Source organism: Dasypus novemcinctus, chromosome 15 (assembly GCF_030445035.2).
Source record: "Dasypus novemcinctus isolate mDasNov1 chromosome 15, mDasNov1.1.hap2, whole genome shotgun sequence".
Lineage (NCBI taxonomy): Eukaryota > Metazoa > Chordata > Mammalia > Cingulata > Dasypodidae > Dasypus > Dasypus novemcinctus.
In genome coordinates this window covers 89069931-89085801 of record NC_080687.1, presented here as the reverse complement: position 1 = coordinate 89085801, position 15871 = coordinate 89069931, and the positions used below count along the sequence as shown (strand labels likewise).

At 41.0% G+C, this 15871-nt stretch overlaps 1 protein-coding gene across 5 annotated transcripts in view; it reads right to left on the bottom strand.

Annotated features, from left to right (window-relative positions):
• DGKH (diacylglycerol kinase eta) overlaps positions 1-15866 on the bottom strand; it is a 192878-nt gene extending 177012 nt beyond the window's left edge. For all 5 annotated transcript variants that reach the window (XM_058276630.2, XM_058276632.2, XM_058276631.2 and 2 more), the window contains exon 1: positions 15647-15866. In XM_058276630.2, coding sequence (XP_058132613.1) covers positions 15647-15838 — 192 coding nt within the window. In that variant the 5' untranslated portion in view covers positions 15839-15866. The remainder of the gene's footprint in view (positions 1-15646) is intronic.
• Between the last annotated feature and the right edge of the window lie 5 nt (positions 15867-15871).

Below are 15871 nucleotides of genomic sequence, written 5' to 3'. Positions count from 1 at the left end.
ACACTGAATAATCAGAAGTCTACCAAGGCAACTGTGGTCATCTTGGACCCACACTGCTGCCCAAACCTGCAGCTCCATTCCCCATGAAGCTTCATCAGTCTCTCTGGGCAACTACAGTCTGGGCCTGCATGTCTTAGATTATTCCACACAGCTATGACTCTGTCTCTGGCAAAGGAGAAAGTTGGGGGAAGATCATCAGTCCCTGGGGCAATGAAGGCAGCTGGAACCTCCATGGCTTATAGCACCAACTACTTCCTTGGCTCCTACTGCACAACCAGCAAGGGAGAAAGGGTAGCAAGTCCTAAACTATAGGGGAAAACTGCACCCAGAATAAATACTCTAGTAAAGCCAGATGCTTAGACACCAACAAAAAATTACAATCCACACCAAGAAACAGGAAGCTATGGCCCAGTTAAAGGAACAAGATAAGCCTCCAGATGACATAAAGGAGGTGACACAACTAATTATAGAAGTTCAAACAAATCTCCCTAATAAATTCAATGAGATGGCTAAAGAGATTAAGGATATTAAGAAGGCATTAAGGGAAATGGATGTGACTCAAGCAATTGGGCTCCTGTCTACCATATAGGAGGTCCAGGGTTCAATACCCAGGGCCTCCTGGTGAAGGCAAGCTGGCCTGTGTGCCGAGTTGGCCCACGTGGAGTGCTGCCCCGTGCAAGGAGTACTGCCCCACCCTGTGTGCTGGCCCATGCAGAGAACTGATGCAGCAAGATGACATAACAAAAAGAGAAACAGAGGCAGACAATAAGAGACACAACAAACCAGGGAGCTGAAGTGGTGCTAGAGAATGAGCACCTCTCTCCCACTCCGTAAGGTCCACGGATTGGTTCCCAGAGCTGCCTAATGAGAATACAAGCAGACACAGAAGAACACACAGTGAATGGACACAGAGAGCACATAATGGAGGGAGGAGGGAGAAATAAATATATAAAATCTTTTAAAAAAAAAAAAAAGACATTGAGCAAAAGAAGAATTTGGAAGCATACATAGAAAAATAGCAGATCTTATGGGAATAAAAGGCACAATAAATGAAATGTTTTAAAAATTGGAATCATAATAGCAGATTTGAGGAGGCAGAAGAAAGGACTGGTGAGCTTGAAGAAATGGTCTCTGAAAGTGAACATACAGAAGAACAGATGGAGAAAAGAATGGAAAAAATTGAACAAGGTCTTAGGGAACTAAATGACAGCAAAAGATACACAAACATACATGTCATAGGTGTCCCAGAAGGAAAAGAGAAGGGAAAAGGGGCAGAAGGAATTTTGAAGAAATAATGGTAGAAAACTTCCTAAGCCTACTTAAGGACATAGATATCCATGTCCAGGAAGCGCAATGTACTCCCATCCAAAAAAATCCAAATAGACAAACTGCAAGACACATACTAGTAAGAATGTCAAATGCCAAAGACAAAGAAAGAATTGTGAGACCAGCAAGAGAAAAGCAATGCGTAACATATAAGGGATACCCAATTAGATTAAGTGCTGATTTCTCACCAGAAACCATGGAGGCAAGAAGACAGTGGTATGATTTATTTAAGATACTGGAAGAGAAAAACTTCCAGCCAAGAATCATATCTGGCAAGATTGTCTTTCAAAATTGAGGGCAAGTTTAGAATATTCACAGATAAACAGAAACTGAGAGAATTTCTAAGCAAGAGACCAGATTTTCAGGAAATACTAAAGGGTGTGTTAGAGCCAGAAAAGAAAAGATAGGAGAGAGAGGCCTGGAAGAGAGTCTAGAAATGAAGATTATATCAATAAAAGTAACTAAAAGTATCAAAAAAAGTGGTAAAAATAAAATATGGCAGATAAAACTCAAATAGAAATAAACTTAACCAAAGATGTAAAGCACGTATAATCAGAAAACTGCAACTCAATGTTAAAAGAAATCATAAAAGTCTTAAATATATGGAAGAACATTACATGCTCATGGATTGGAAGATTAATATCATTAAGATGTCAATTCTATTCAAATTGATAAATAGATTCAATGCAATCCCGATAAAAATTCCACCAGTCTTTTTTTCTTTATTGAAAACATGATTATCAAATTTATTTTGAAGGGTAAGGGGTCCTGAATAGCCAGAAACATCTTCAAAAGGAAAAGTGAACCATCATCTCCAGTCATATTACCTAGCTACAGTGGTAAAACAACATGGCACTGGCATAAAGACAGACACATAGACCAATAGTACCAAATGGATGGTTCAGAAACAGACCCTCACATGTACAGTCAAGAGATTTTTGACTAGCCTGTCAAACCCATATAGCTCTTGCAGAACAGTCCATTCAACCAATGGTGCTGAAAGAACTGGATATCCACAGCCAAAAGACGGAACAAGGACCCCTATATCACAATCTACCCAAAAATTAACTCAAAATGGATTAAAAACCTAAAAATAAAAGCAAGAACCATAAAGCTTCAAGAAGAAATTGAAGGAAAATATTTTCAAGACCTGGTGATAGGTGGTGGATTCTTAAAGGAGATAAGAGGACTGAGATAGACTACTGATGTTTAATGTATGTAGAAGTTTTAATTAGCTTTATTGCAAAAGTGTGGAAACGTATAGAGTGGATGGTAATAAATAGTGAGTAACAGCTAGTTTATAAATGGGGATGTGGCTGAAAATGGTAGTCTAGGTATGCAAATGCCAATTGACAGAAATTATATTATTCTCTATATAATCTAGGAAATGAGGATCACAGTAAACCAAGAGATGGATGAGAATTGTGGTTGATGGTACAGACATAAGATTGTCCTTTGTGAGCCAGAACAAATGTACATCACTACTGCAGGGTTGTGGTAATGTGGAGAAGCATGGGAAAAATACAACTGGACTGACCTGTGGACTGTGGTTAGCAGTAATAATATAATATGCTTGCATCAATGCCAAAGATGTACTGTGTTGATAATGGGGCAGTACGGAAAATGTGTGCCAAATATACACTATGGATGTGGTAACAATCAGATGATATTATCTTATGTGTAACAACTGTTCCACCACAGTGTGGTGTGTTGATAGAGGGGTGTTGTTTGGGAATTCTGCACATGTGCATGATTGTTTTATAAGTTTACAACTTCTGTTGTAAAAAATATATTTTAAAAATAATAATAGGTTGGGTTGGGGGGACAATATACCAAATGTAAGATAAGGACTGTAATTAATAGTAAGATTTTGACAATATTCTTCCATAATTTGTAACAAATGTCTTAACGACAATGCATGGTGTTGGTGGAGGGTTGATGTATGGGACCCCTGTATGATGTTATGCATGTTTGCTTTGTAAGTTCACAACTTTTACTATACACTTATTGTTTATGTACGTTCATATATAAATGATACAAAGCTAATATAATAACAGGGTGGGTTAGGGGGAAAATATATATATATATATTTTAAAGATTTATTTATTTATTTATTTAATTCCCCTCCCCTTCCCTGGTTGTCCGTTTTCTGTGTCTTTTTGCTGCATCTTGTTTTCTTTTGTCCGCTTCTGTTGTCGTCAGCGGCACGGGAAGTGTGGGCGGCGCCATTCCTCTGCAGGCTGCTCCCTCCCTCGCACTGGGCGGCTCCCCTTATGGGTGCACTCCCTGCGCGTGGGGCTCCCCTACGTGGGGGACACCCCCGCGTAGCACGGCACTCCTCGCGTGCATCAGCACTGCACATGGGCCAGCTCCACACGGGTCAAGGGGGCCCGGGGCCCGAACCACGGACCTCCCATGTGGTAGACGGACGCCCTAACCACTGGGCCAAAGTCCGTTTTTGACAATGTTCTTTAATCATTGTTTAACAACAATGCAAGGTATTGTTGGTAGGGTGAGTTATGAGAGTCCTGTATGATGTTATATATGTTTGTTCAGTATGCTCACAACTATTACTATATATTTATTGTTTATGTATGTTATGTATGAGTGATGTACTTCAATAAATTTAAATATATATATATATATATATATGTATGTATATATAGCATTGACCAGATTTGGACTTCTCAGTGAGCTCCATGAGGAAAAGGACTATATCTGTTATGCACACTGCTTGTATTTCTAGTGCCTAGACATAGGAGGCACTGAATACGTTATTTGTTGAAAGCATGAATTAATGAACGTGATAAGCAAGGCAAAAAAGCCCAGGGTAATTCCAAGGCAAATCCTTCTCTAATGTATAAAAGCAGTGAAGCAGAGTTTGGCCAGAGCGGTGGGGACACTGTCCTCGTCTCTGTTCAGCGTGAGAATGCTGAGGCCGAGATGGCTTTGGGACCCACTGCCAGGAGCATCAGGTGGGCACAGGAAATGTAGCTCCAGGCATCAGGAGGGAAGCAGAAGATAGAGGAAGACCAGTTCAGCTGGTAGTAGAAGTCTAATGAGATTGATCACATGAATGAAGGAAGAGAATTCAAGAATCCTATAAAACAAAAACATTGAAAGAATAGCCACTGGAAAATGAATAATCAGGGATAGAGACTGAGAAGCAGCCACCAGGCAAGTGGAGGAGAACCTTAAACCTCGGATGGCAGATGGAGGCGATGTGGGAAAAAATGGACAACAGCATCAAAATTGGCAGGAAATGTCAGATTGTGTAAACCCATAACTTCTCTAATAAGAAAAAAAATTATGAGACAGTTGGAAATTTGAATACTGGATTTTGCTGATTTTAAGGAATTATTATTATTCAATGTTTTTGGTGTGATGAAAAACTTGGCAGGAAAGAGTTGAGTGAAAATTAGAAAAGACTACTGGATTTCAGTAATTAAATCATCCCGGGACCTTTGCATGAGAAGTTTTCTTGAAGTGGCTGGCACAAAAGTCAGACTGCAGTGGACTGAGGAGTAAGTGGGAATTGAGGTAGGGAAGATCTAAGGAAGATCATTGCAAGATGAAGTTGATTTGGCCACAGACGCACCCAAAAGCCTATCTGGTCGATTAGCCTCACTACCACCTACAAGTGGTCATTTGTTTTTATTTAAGTAATTTTTCCTAAGACACTGTAACATAAATTACTCCAGAAACAAGGCTGGCCCTAGCTAAATCATCACAGAGTAAGCCTGTCTTCACTCCCCCTGCAGTGTGAGTTTTCATGCATAAAAAGGCGCTTCATCATAGAGAAATTGAGAGGTGAGGAATTTTCTTGTTTGTCTGTTTTTTGTTTACTCTTACTATTACTGAAATAATGAAAATGTTCTAATAATGATTGAAGTGATGAACGCACAACTCTGTGATTATAGCAAATACCACTGATGGTACACTTTGGATGAACTGAATGTTTATTAATATGCACCAATAAATTTAATCTGTCAAAAAAATTTTTTTAAAAACAAACAACAAAATAAAAGGGTGCTTTGTGGCAGAAAAGACATTTTTATAAATTAAAAAATAATGATCTATAAATAAAGTTTTAAAAAAATAATCTCAAGGAACAGGTGTATCTCAGTGGTTGAGCACCTACTTCCCATGTATGAGGCCCCAGGTTCAATTCCTGGTATCTCCTGGGAAAAAAAAAAATCTATAAAAATAGAATCATTTTACCAAGCCTTTTAAACAGTTAAGAAAGGATACTGTTCTATATACCCTACAGATTAAATTATTTAAAGACACATGCCTCAGAAGGAGTAATTAAGTTACCAGGATTTATACTGATTAAAAAATAATAATTACAGATACAAAACCAATATTACTCTAGAAGGTAGGAACCATTCTATCCATTTTGCAAATGAGAAATTCGAAGTTCAAAGCAATGAATGTACTGGTCAGAGAAATCTAACTGCAGTAACAAACAACCCCTAAACCTCATGTCACGATGCACTGTGGCCAGTTGGGGGTGGAGGAATGTAGGTCATTAAAGGATTCAGGCTCCCCCCCAATAGATAATCTAAATCTAGTTGGGAAGTGAGGGAAGAGACAGTACAAGGAAAGTCCCACAGTTAAAGCTTTAGAGTCTGGGCCTGGAAGACAGAACTCAGGTACGTAGCCCACTTTCCTGCAAGGGGTAAACAGAGGCTATGTTGGGCCAGGAAGATCAGGAGAATAAGACAAACACAGATAATTGGAGAGCACGGCATTGTCGGCCACATGAAGTAACATGTCCTCGGTCACCTGACAGTACATGGAAGAGCTGAGACTCAAACCCACCACTGCCTAACTCCTCCAGCGAGTCTTGACATTCTAGGCCGCGTCTCCATTCATTTCACCGATTCCATCCCCATATTCAGCATGTCTCCAAATGACAATGACGATGGATGGCTTCTGTTCCAAGGGTATCATATCGCTGTGGAGGATATCCCTATATCTGTGTACAAATCTCACCTATCTTTTCTTTTCTGTCCTACAGTTCCCCTTTACAAGTTAATAGTTTTAGTTCCCTGAGCAACATCCACGTAAACATAAAATCGGGCTCTGGAGTTCAGTGCCTTGTTGGTGGGCCCTACCTGGGAATTTGTGTTCCTGAGTGTGACGGAGTCAGACTCAGATGTGAACTTTCTACACATGCCTCTTTTATCACTTTTACTGAACCTGTGGTTGGTGCTGGGATTGGTGTATACCCAGGAGACTTCCATCTCCGGACTGGCCATGTGCCAGCAGGGCCCTGAGCCTCAGCAGAGTTGCTGTCCCTACTCTTGCATTTGTTAGACTTGCATGGGTCGGCTAACAGGGAGGTGAAGATGGTCAACCACCACACCAGGGAACCGACAGAGTCTACAACTCCAAGCTGGAGAATCGCACCCATCCACCATGGATCTAAGGCCCCTCTCGATATAGAGGTGAAGCAGACATCACCAACCCAGGGTCCACAGGATGGAGGAATAAAATATGGATTAGAGTGAACTTATTGGTATTCTACTATAGAACTATTGTGACTAGTAATGGAAGAAACTGTAGCACTGATCTGGAGAAAGTGGCCAAGGTAGTTGGCAAGAGCAGGGAGAGGGAAGTACAGATAAGACATGGGAGCATTTTTAGGACTTGAAGTTATCCTAAATGATATTGCAGGGACAGATGCTGGACATTATATATCCTGAATGTACTGGGGGAGAGTGTAAACTACAGTGTAAACTATAATTCATGCAGTGCAGCAGTGCTCCAAAATGTGTTCACCAAATGCAATGAATGTGCCCCAATAATGAGGGAGGTTTTTGATGTGGGAGGAGTAGGGGGTGGAGGGTGGGGTATGTGGGAACCTCGTATCTTTCTTAAAAAGATAATTTAATGAAAAATAAATAAAACATAAAAGTGGGGGGCCCTCTGAAGGCCATCCATTCCGGAGGATTCACGAACCCTGGGCTAAGAACTCTTCTCTAGAGCCCCCTATTTGGACACCATGAACTCACCTTCAACTTTCCGTCCCACTCCACTCCAGCCCCGCTGACCTCCTCATGACTCCTCAGCCACGGGAAGACCGTGGCTGCTCCTGTCTCTAGATCTCTGTAGCTGCTGTCCCCTGCCAAGACTACTCCCCCAGAGGTCCACATGGCACATCAAGGTCACTGCTCAAATGCCAACCTCTCAAGGAGATCTTCCTCTTCACCTCCCACCCTGCCCTTCCAGCCCATCCCTGCCTCCCATCCATGCTTTATCTTTCTCTCTAGAAAGTCTCTCCTTCTAATATACTATGTGCATTACGTATTTATGAGTTCACAAATTCTCCCTGCATTAAAGCGTGAGTTCCATGAGGGAAGAGGTTTTGGTCTGTTTTGCTTACTGCTCTACCCCTGGCACCTACCACAATGTCTGGCTCGCCATACACACTTTCCCAAATGGACGAATTGAGAGGGCCAAAGGAGCACAAAGGAGAAGGGGCACCCAGGTAGATGCCTGGTTTGGAAAACGTTCTAGGTCTGAAGTAGGACTCAAAGCTGTTTGTTTTACCATCATGCACCACAAACTACAGAGACATTTTATATTCTTGTGTATATAAAATATTTTAATATGGCATAATTTTCAAGTGCTACAGGAGTTTTATGAATAATCCAACTCAAAAAAGTATGCCTGCTCATCTGTACAAGCTCACACCTTTTCTTATCTAAATAAAACGGTCAAATGACGAACACTGGACAAAAACTGACATTTTCATTCCTTAGCTAGTTAAAAATAAATTTTACTCACACTCTTTCCTCAAATATGTCTTACCAGTCCAAATGGAAAATTACTTTACATCATTGTTTTTAAAGCCATAGCATGACCTTTTAAAAATAGCATCTCACCTTACAGAAGTGAATGTAAACAGTTTCCTCTAAAATTCTACCTGAAGAGTTAGATACCTATAAGCATTTGCTTCTAAATTAATCTTTTCAAAGATGATTTAGAAGAGATTTGATGATTTTGCTAATTTTAATTAAAGCTAGTATACATTTCAACTGGAATATTTTGGTCTGAAATTCACTTTTCAAGTGTGTACTCTTATACTTGTCACTAAAAACCTGGGTCTCACATACAAAAAGGCATTATGAAATCTAAAACATTGCAACAGGTACATTCACAGACCACACAAACTAATATGCGGGGGAGGGAGAAGAAAGGGGGACTGAAGGGAGAGAAAAAAGAGGAAAGGAAGAGGGGAGGGAAGAAAAGAGATGAGATGGGGAAACGGACTTTGGCCCAGTGGTTAGGGCGTCCGTCTACCATATGGGAGGTCCGCGGTTCAAACCCCGGGCCTCCTTGACCCGTGTGGAGCTGGCCACGCGCAGCGCTGATGCGCGCAAGGAGTGCCGTGCCACGCAGGGGTGTCCCCCGTGTGGGGAAGCCCCACGCGCAAGGAGTGCGCCCGCCCGTGAGGAAAGCCGCCCAGCGTGAAAAGAAAGAGCAGCCTGCCCAGGAATGGCGCCGCCCACACTTCCTGTGCCGCTGATGACAACAGAAGCGGACAAAGAAACAGCAAATAGACACCAAGAACAGACAACCGGGGGAGGGGGGGGAATTAAATAAATAAATAAATCTTTAAAAAAAAAAAAAAGAAAAGAGATGAGATGAACTGCTCATATATATACATAATTGCACACTATAGATGCAAAGTTTCACAACTAATGGAGCTATGAAATCACTGAAAGCAAGGCCTCTGTCCTCAGGCTCTGTCCCCGTGCCAGAGCGGAAAGGTCCAGGAATGAAAAGTTGAGTTCCACCTCTGCAATTTACAACTTGGGGCAAGATAGTTAAACTCCATCTCAGTTCAATCATTTGCAAAATGTAGATAATTCATGCAACTGTTAAGTAAGATCATGCCTATAAAACTGCTTTGTAAACAATAAAATCCTAAGTAGAAAGATATTTTTAAAATTCTGATATAAATAGTTCGAGCTTATTAAAAAGATTTATTACATTGAGTTATATTCTAGTGGTTTGAAAAACACCTGGTACTCAAACAGCATAGTGAGAAGGTTAGAGATTCCAGCTGCATATATGATAAAGATAATCATAGTTCCTTAGTATAAAACAAGAGCCTAACAGTCTCCCAAATATTGTGGTAACAAAAAGCATTTTTAACAATCTTAAAAAGGAGGGAGGGAATTTTTACTATGTATACTCATGTGAAGAAAAATAAAAGCAACCACATAAAATAGAAACAAGGTACACTGCATCCTAAATTAAAACTATTATCAATAATAATTGTTAGCAATTTTAAACCTCTTAAGCAAATCAAGAATACAAATGTCTTTCAAGTGACCAAACAGTCACAGAGGGAAATACTCCAAACCTAACAAAACCAAACAAATTTGCCAAGGGAAACTGTAACGTGTTAACCCGTTATAGTCTTTTCAAAGGTCTATTCTTAGATGTAAGACAAACTCTCTTTAATTAAAACCTCGGGTTATAAACACATTTCCTGAGTGAGTAAAGCCTAGCGAACCCAGTATAAATGAGACTCTGCACCCTGGAAACAGAAAGGAGCCCCAAGTCATTTCTAACAGAAGTTCCATATACCCTTTCACCACTCCTACCACAATAGCAAACATGCAACCTTAAACCAAGTGAAAGCTTTCTAAATTTAGATGCTTTCAAACAATGCATCTTAAGTAATACGTAAAGGTTTGGTCAATTATTTATTACATCTCTTATCTTTAATAATGGGATAGCATGTTTAACTTGTAATCAAAATGGAAAGAAAGCTGTTATACCATATATTACTGTACCACGAGTAAGAGTTTCCAGTCTATATTTAGTTCACATTAAAACGGGAGCAAAGACGCAAACCAAGCTAAAAATAAAATGTTCTACGAAAATGATTTTAAATGGATTGAAATCGAGCTTTATTTGGTCCCTTAAAAATGCAGGCTGCATTTAGCAACACCTTAATTCTGTACCGCTTTACAAGCCAACTTCCATTACCTTGAATAGAAGTTGGCACACTATGGCCCACAGGCCAAATCTGCAGGCCTGTCACCTGGTTTTGCGCAGCCCACAGGTTAAGATGGTTTTTACTCATTTAAATTGTGAAGAAGGAGGTAATGCACAAGAGAAGATTTCTTGACACCTGAAAATTATATGAAATCCAGTAAAGTTGGAATTATTGGAATATCTAGCTGCTGTTACATGACAAGAACAGAGCTAAATAGTTGTGACAGAGACCTCATGGTCTGGAAAGCCTAAAATATGTACTACCCAGCCAAGTCAGAGGTTTCTGCCCTAGATGCACAGTAATTATTCTCATTATTCAAAATAGCTTCCTGTTCATCTCCTATCAAAACGTAAAAGATTCTACTTGCCTCTCTTATATCACATTTAGTTTCTAAACTATAAATCTGCCAGTGTCACTTTATCCTCATTTCTTCACACTCTTTTGGCCATGTTTCTGTTTTCTATTCAATTTGGATCTTTACCTGATTTCAGTGTCTCCACCCAAAACTGTGGTTAAAAGTCTTAAATAATATTTTCTAATCTAGTCTATTTCTATTTTAAATGCCTGATATGAATCAGCATTTGTCACCTATAATATATAAAATGCTGACCTCGTCTTCCCTTGTCTATTCTTTTTAGGATTGACGGTGAAGGGTAACATTTTAATTTCACAAACTGCATTTCAGGAAGCAATCAAAAAATACAAATCTCTATTTCCATATACTACTCTGTCATAAATGTATAAGATTTTATTTATGCATCCTTCATGTTAAAGTTAAAAACAAGATAGCAACTGAAAAATGTGATCATTATTCTTTTCTTATTGGGCTTAAAAAAATATCTTAACACAGATAAAGTGCTGTTGCCAAGCTCTGAATACCTTTCCTGTGTTCAGGTACGTTTATACCTAAATTGAGACACTCATTTAAGGTCATTGAAAGTTAACTATCTACGAAATATAAATGTCAAGTAAATGGTCTTGAACCACGAAAGCACAATAAGCCTAATTAAGAGGTATTTTTGAGAAATGAAGCATTAAGTACTTGGCTGAGGTGACTCATTGGCAGAAAATGTCACTGGAGATGGTTCTCATTGGTTCATATATTTGTATTATGACAGTCAGGCAATCACACTCTGCTAACCTGACCGAGGCCCCTCCGGCCATTCCCTAAGAAATGAAAGAGGACAGTATTCGTGGACCAACACAAGACACACAGAGCCACCTTCCTTCCATGTTCAAAACTGAACTGGTCTGAGTTTGTATTCCCGTTGGTTTAAAATGTCCCTTTCTCAGTAAATACCTGTGAAATTCTTGACACTAAGATGTCTGAATGCAAAATAAACCTCTTCTGAGAGAACGTCAGGACTAAGAGGAAAAGTCAGGACAAGCCACCCCTCCATTTTGGCTTTCCCACATCTGTACCATTTCCACTTTTGTATGGAAGTGACTTTCTTCCTTTGGGGAAACAGAGGCAGCTATAAAATTAACCAGTGGTTAGCACCTGGATAGCTAGATGAGTCTACGTGAAATTCCACTTAGATGACATAAAGGAGAAAAGAGAGAGAAAGAAAAACATAGGATAGTGTGAACATGTGAGAAACCAGAGGGAAATGGGAAATGAACAGAAAGTATACAGAAGTATACTATATGCAGTGTGAGGAGCATAATACAGTGCACATGAGGGTTTTATTAAATCATGCTAATTTTAAAAGCATCCCAGTCCTACTTTTACTTTAAAAAATCATCAGAGCCAATTTATCTTATCCAGGTAAGATAAAGATGCCTGGACTGGATTTTTTAAAGGAATGTTTCCATAATTTATTGAGCTGCCTTTTGTATATTTTATTTTTGAAGTTGAAATAAAAGTCTTTAAAAACTCATCAGAGCCACTGCAAAAAAAGAAAAAGCTGAGATTACTGTTGTTACCCAAAACAATATAAAATTCCTTCGATGGAGAGCTGGTTAATTAAATGATGATACACCATATTAGACTGACCCACGTGAAATTTCCCATATTTGACTATTTTGACCGACTGATAGAGCAACTTCACTTAGTTCTACCTCATATAATGGAATGCTTTGCCATTACTAAAAAAGAATAAGGTAGATGTATACATGCTACGAGGAAAATGATCTCCATATTATATCTCCAAACAAACAAGATGCAGCAGTATATACAATGTTCCCACTAGATTCTTTAAAGAAGCAGATATCGAGGCATACATGCTTGTATGTGATTCAATTTTTCTGGAAGCAAACCAACAAAATGTCAACAATGACTGTTTTTGAAATGGAAAGAAGAGTTCTGGGGCGAGAAGGAGATTGCTTTCAATGAAAATCCTCCCATCGTTACATCCTCTTACACTGTGTGAATGTTTCCTTACATTCATTACACTGAATGGTTGAAAGCATGCATTATTCTTTCAGTTAAGAAAAAGCCTGGATACTTTTTCAAATGCCACAATTAACTTAAAGCTCTTCACTAATATTCAAACTATTTAAAACACTAACCAGTATTTACAATAAAAGAATACTTCAAATAAAATAATTACTAAATTAGGGGACTATTTTTTTTCACTGCAAACACACAGGGGATACCGAAATAGCTCTACAATCCTATGGATTGCAAATAACACAGGAATAAGTACTACCAATGTTTTAAAGACAATATCCATATATATGAAGCATTGTGTGTAAGTGTGTAATATATTATATATTCATAGTCACTCATTTAAGAAATATTTGGGGGGGAGTGGATGTGGCTCAAGCAGTTGAGCACCTGCCTCTCACAGGGGAGGTTCCAGATTCGATTTTCAGTGCCTCCTAAAGGAAAAATGAGCAGACAATGAGCAAACAGACAAGGGAGCCATCTCAGGGGGAAAAACATATATATATATTTTTGACCTTGATATACAACTCACTCTGCAGCAGGCCCTATGTCGATCCATGCATAAATGCTTCATAAATAAAGCATATATATATATATATATGCACACATATGTAAGCTTGTATATACATGTGTAGGTGTGTGTGCCATGTCCACCATTCCAGGCTACTACTCAAACAGGATTGAACATGTCACTAGAAATCACCACCTGACAGATCAAAGTGGTCCCTCGGTGCATTTTCAGGATATATAAGCAAGAACTGCTGCTCCTCTTGAAAACGACTGGGCTTGGGCTCCCTCTCCTCCATGCTCTTCTATCTTACATGCTCATGGACAGATCAAGGAAGAATCTATCTTTTTCTGAAGATGCTTTCCCTTAACTCTTTACAGAATGTAATCCAAGACTGGGAACACAGAGTTCATAGGACAGCATTTTGCACTCCTTCCATGGCCCCTCTGCTCCCAGATTCTGATAAGCCCTCACCTTCTTCCCTTAGAAAGTGTACCTGACAATAGGCAAATGATGAAGTTTGTGACATAAATGAGCCGTATGGAATGGGGAGGGAAAGAGGGAGGCAGGGCTAACTGGTCTCAGCAGTCGTAGGCTCTGGCTTCATTTGTTCACATATGAAAATGTTAAACTTATATGTACCCTAACACATGAGCTGGCATAAAGGCAGATTTTTTGAATTTCAATACCCCTTTTGAGATTCAAACAACATCTCATTTAATGATCACTAATGATCTCTAATCATGGCAAAACATATGTGCTGAATATTTTTATTAGAAAGTTAAACTGAAAACCAACAATAAATGCTTTTTAAATTTACTCCTACATCTCAATGAACCACAGATAATAACAAAAGAATATAATCTTGGCTATTATCCGTGTAGGATCTCACGAAACCTACAAACTTTACTGGTTACTCCAACAAATTTTTTGTATGACTTTACTTCATTCAATTTAAAACATCTCTAATTTTTTTTCAAAGAGTATAAATTCACTGCTTAATTCTGATATAAGTATGGATGGACTTCAAAGATTTTATATAATTATACAATGTATACCACTTTTTTAAAAACTGCCATTTTCTTTATTATTAAAAAAAGAAGCTACAGTAACTTTTTTAAGAATTAGATTTCAAATGGTAAAGACACTGTTAGAAACGGCCCTGTTTACTTTGACCTTGTAAAAACTACATTAAATCTCATATCCTTAATTTATTCCAAATGCTATCAAACTAAAAAATGTCCCAGTTAAAAGGAGTTACAAATGTGCACTTGAATGGTTGACGCAATCCTTGAGTCTTAAGTGTATCTGGTTATTTGTGTCTGTGCTTACACGTAATTTTATTTTTTAAAAACTACAAAGGTTTCAGGCTAATACAGTCAAGGCAAAGAATAAAAGTTCTATTTTCATACAGGGGTCCACTGACCTTAGGAAACAAATTCTCATAAAAATAGGAGTAGAATGAATTAACTTCTGCAAATTTACTTTTCAGGAGAGCACAGAAACCCAATGGTTTTCTTGGTTGCCTTTCCAAATTCCTGGTTAAATTCCCCTACTGATAGCTGACTCCGTGTGAAGATTTTTAAATTATGCTGAAAATCACAGTATATAAATAATCCTTTAGGTGTGAGCATTTGCTCTGTGCATGTTCACGACCAAAGTAAAATCCTCTACTCTGAGCTTCGCAGGGCCACTGCATTAGCCCCATCAACAAGACAGCACGAGATCCTAATCTCCATCCACCACATAGAGATTGTTTTTCCTGACTACAAAGAACTGTCGGTGTGTTAGTAAAATCTGAACTCCTCACACGGCGCAAGTCTAGGGCAGCCGAGCCGGGCCAGCAGTTCGTGCCGCGCAGGGTGCGGCTCCTGTGTCCCTTTCAAAGCGCGGCGGGGGACAGATGCGGGAACTGCTGGCAGGTGTCACCCCCTCGCCCACCCTCGCAGAGGGGACCGAGAGAGGGGCGGGCGGCCGCTGCCGCGCGGCAAGGGAAAGCGGCGGGGCTCGCTGGGGCTGCTCGGCCCGCGCCCAGCGCCGCACGCCCACGCACAGTCTCCGGAACCACTGCCCCGCAGCGCGGGAAAACAACGCACCCCTCGAGTTAAGTGCCTCCAGGGGAGCCCGCGGCGCGGCTGCCGCTCTTCCCACGCCCCCGCCGAGCCTCGCGTGGCCCGCTCCCCCCCTCGCCTCCGCCGGCCGCAGCCCACCCTCTCGCGGCCTCTCCCGCGCCGCGGTCCAGCGCCCCGCGCGCCCCGCGCCGCGCCGCCGGCCCCGCCCCCGGTGCCCACGTCCGCGGGTGCGCCCCGCGCGCTCCCTGCGCCTCGGGCGCCGTCTCCGCCGTCTCCGCCGCCTCCCGCCCGGCCGGCTCCCTTCAGGCCCGAGGCCTCCCCCGCCTCACCTTGGTCCGGATCTGCCCCGAGGTGGACACTTTGCGGATCAGTTTCTGCGGTCCCTCCTGCTCCGCCTCGCTGTCGGACGAGTCCTCTCCGGGCCCCGCCGAGGTAGCGGCGGGGGTGGCCGCGGCGCCGGCCCCGGCGGCGGCTCCTCCCGCGGCGCCCGGAGGGTGGTGCTGCCCGCCGGCCCCGGCCATCCTCTCCGACTCCTGCGGGGACACAGCACCGCC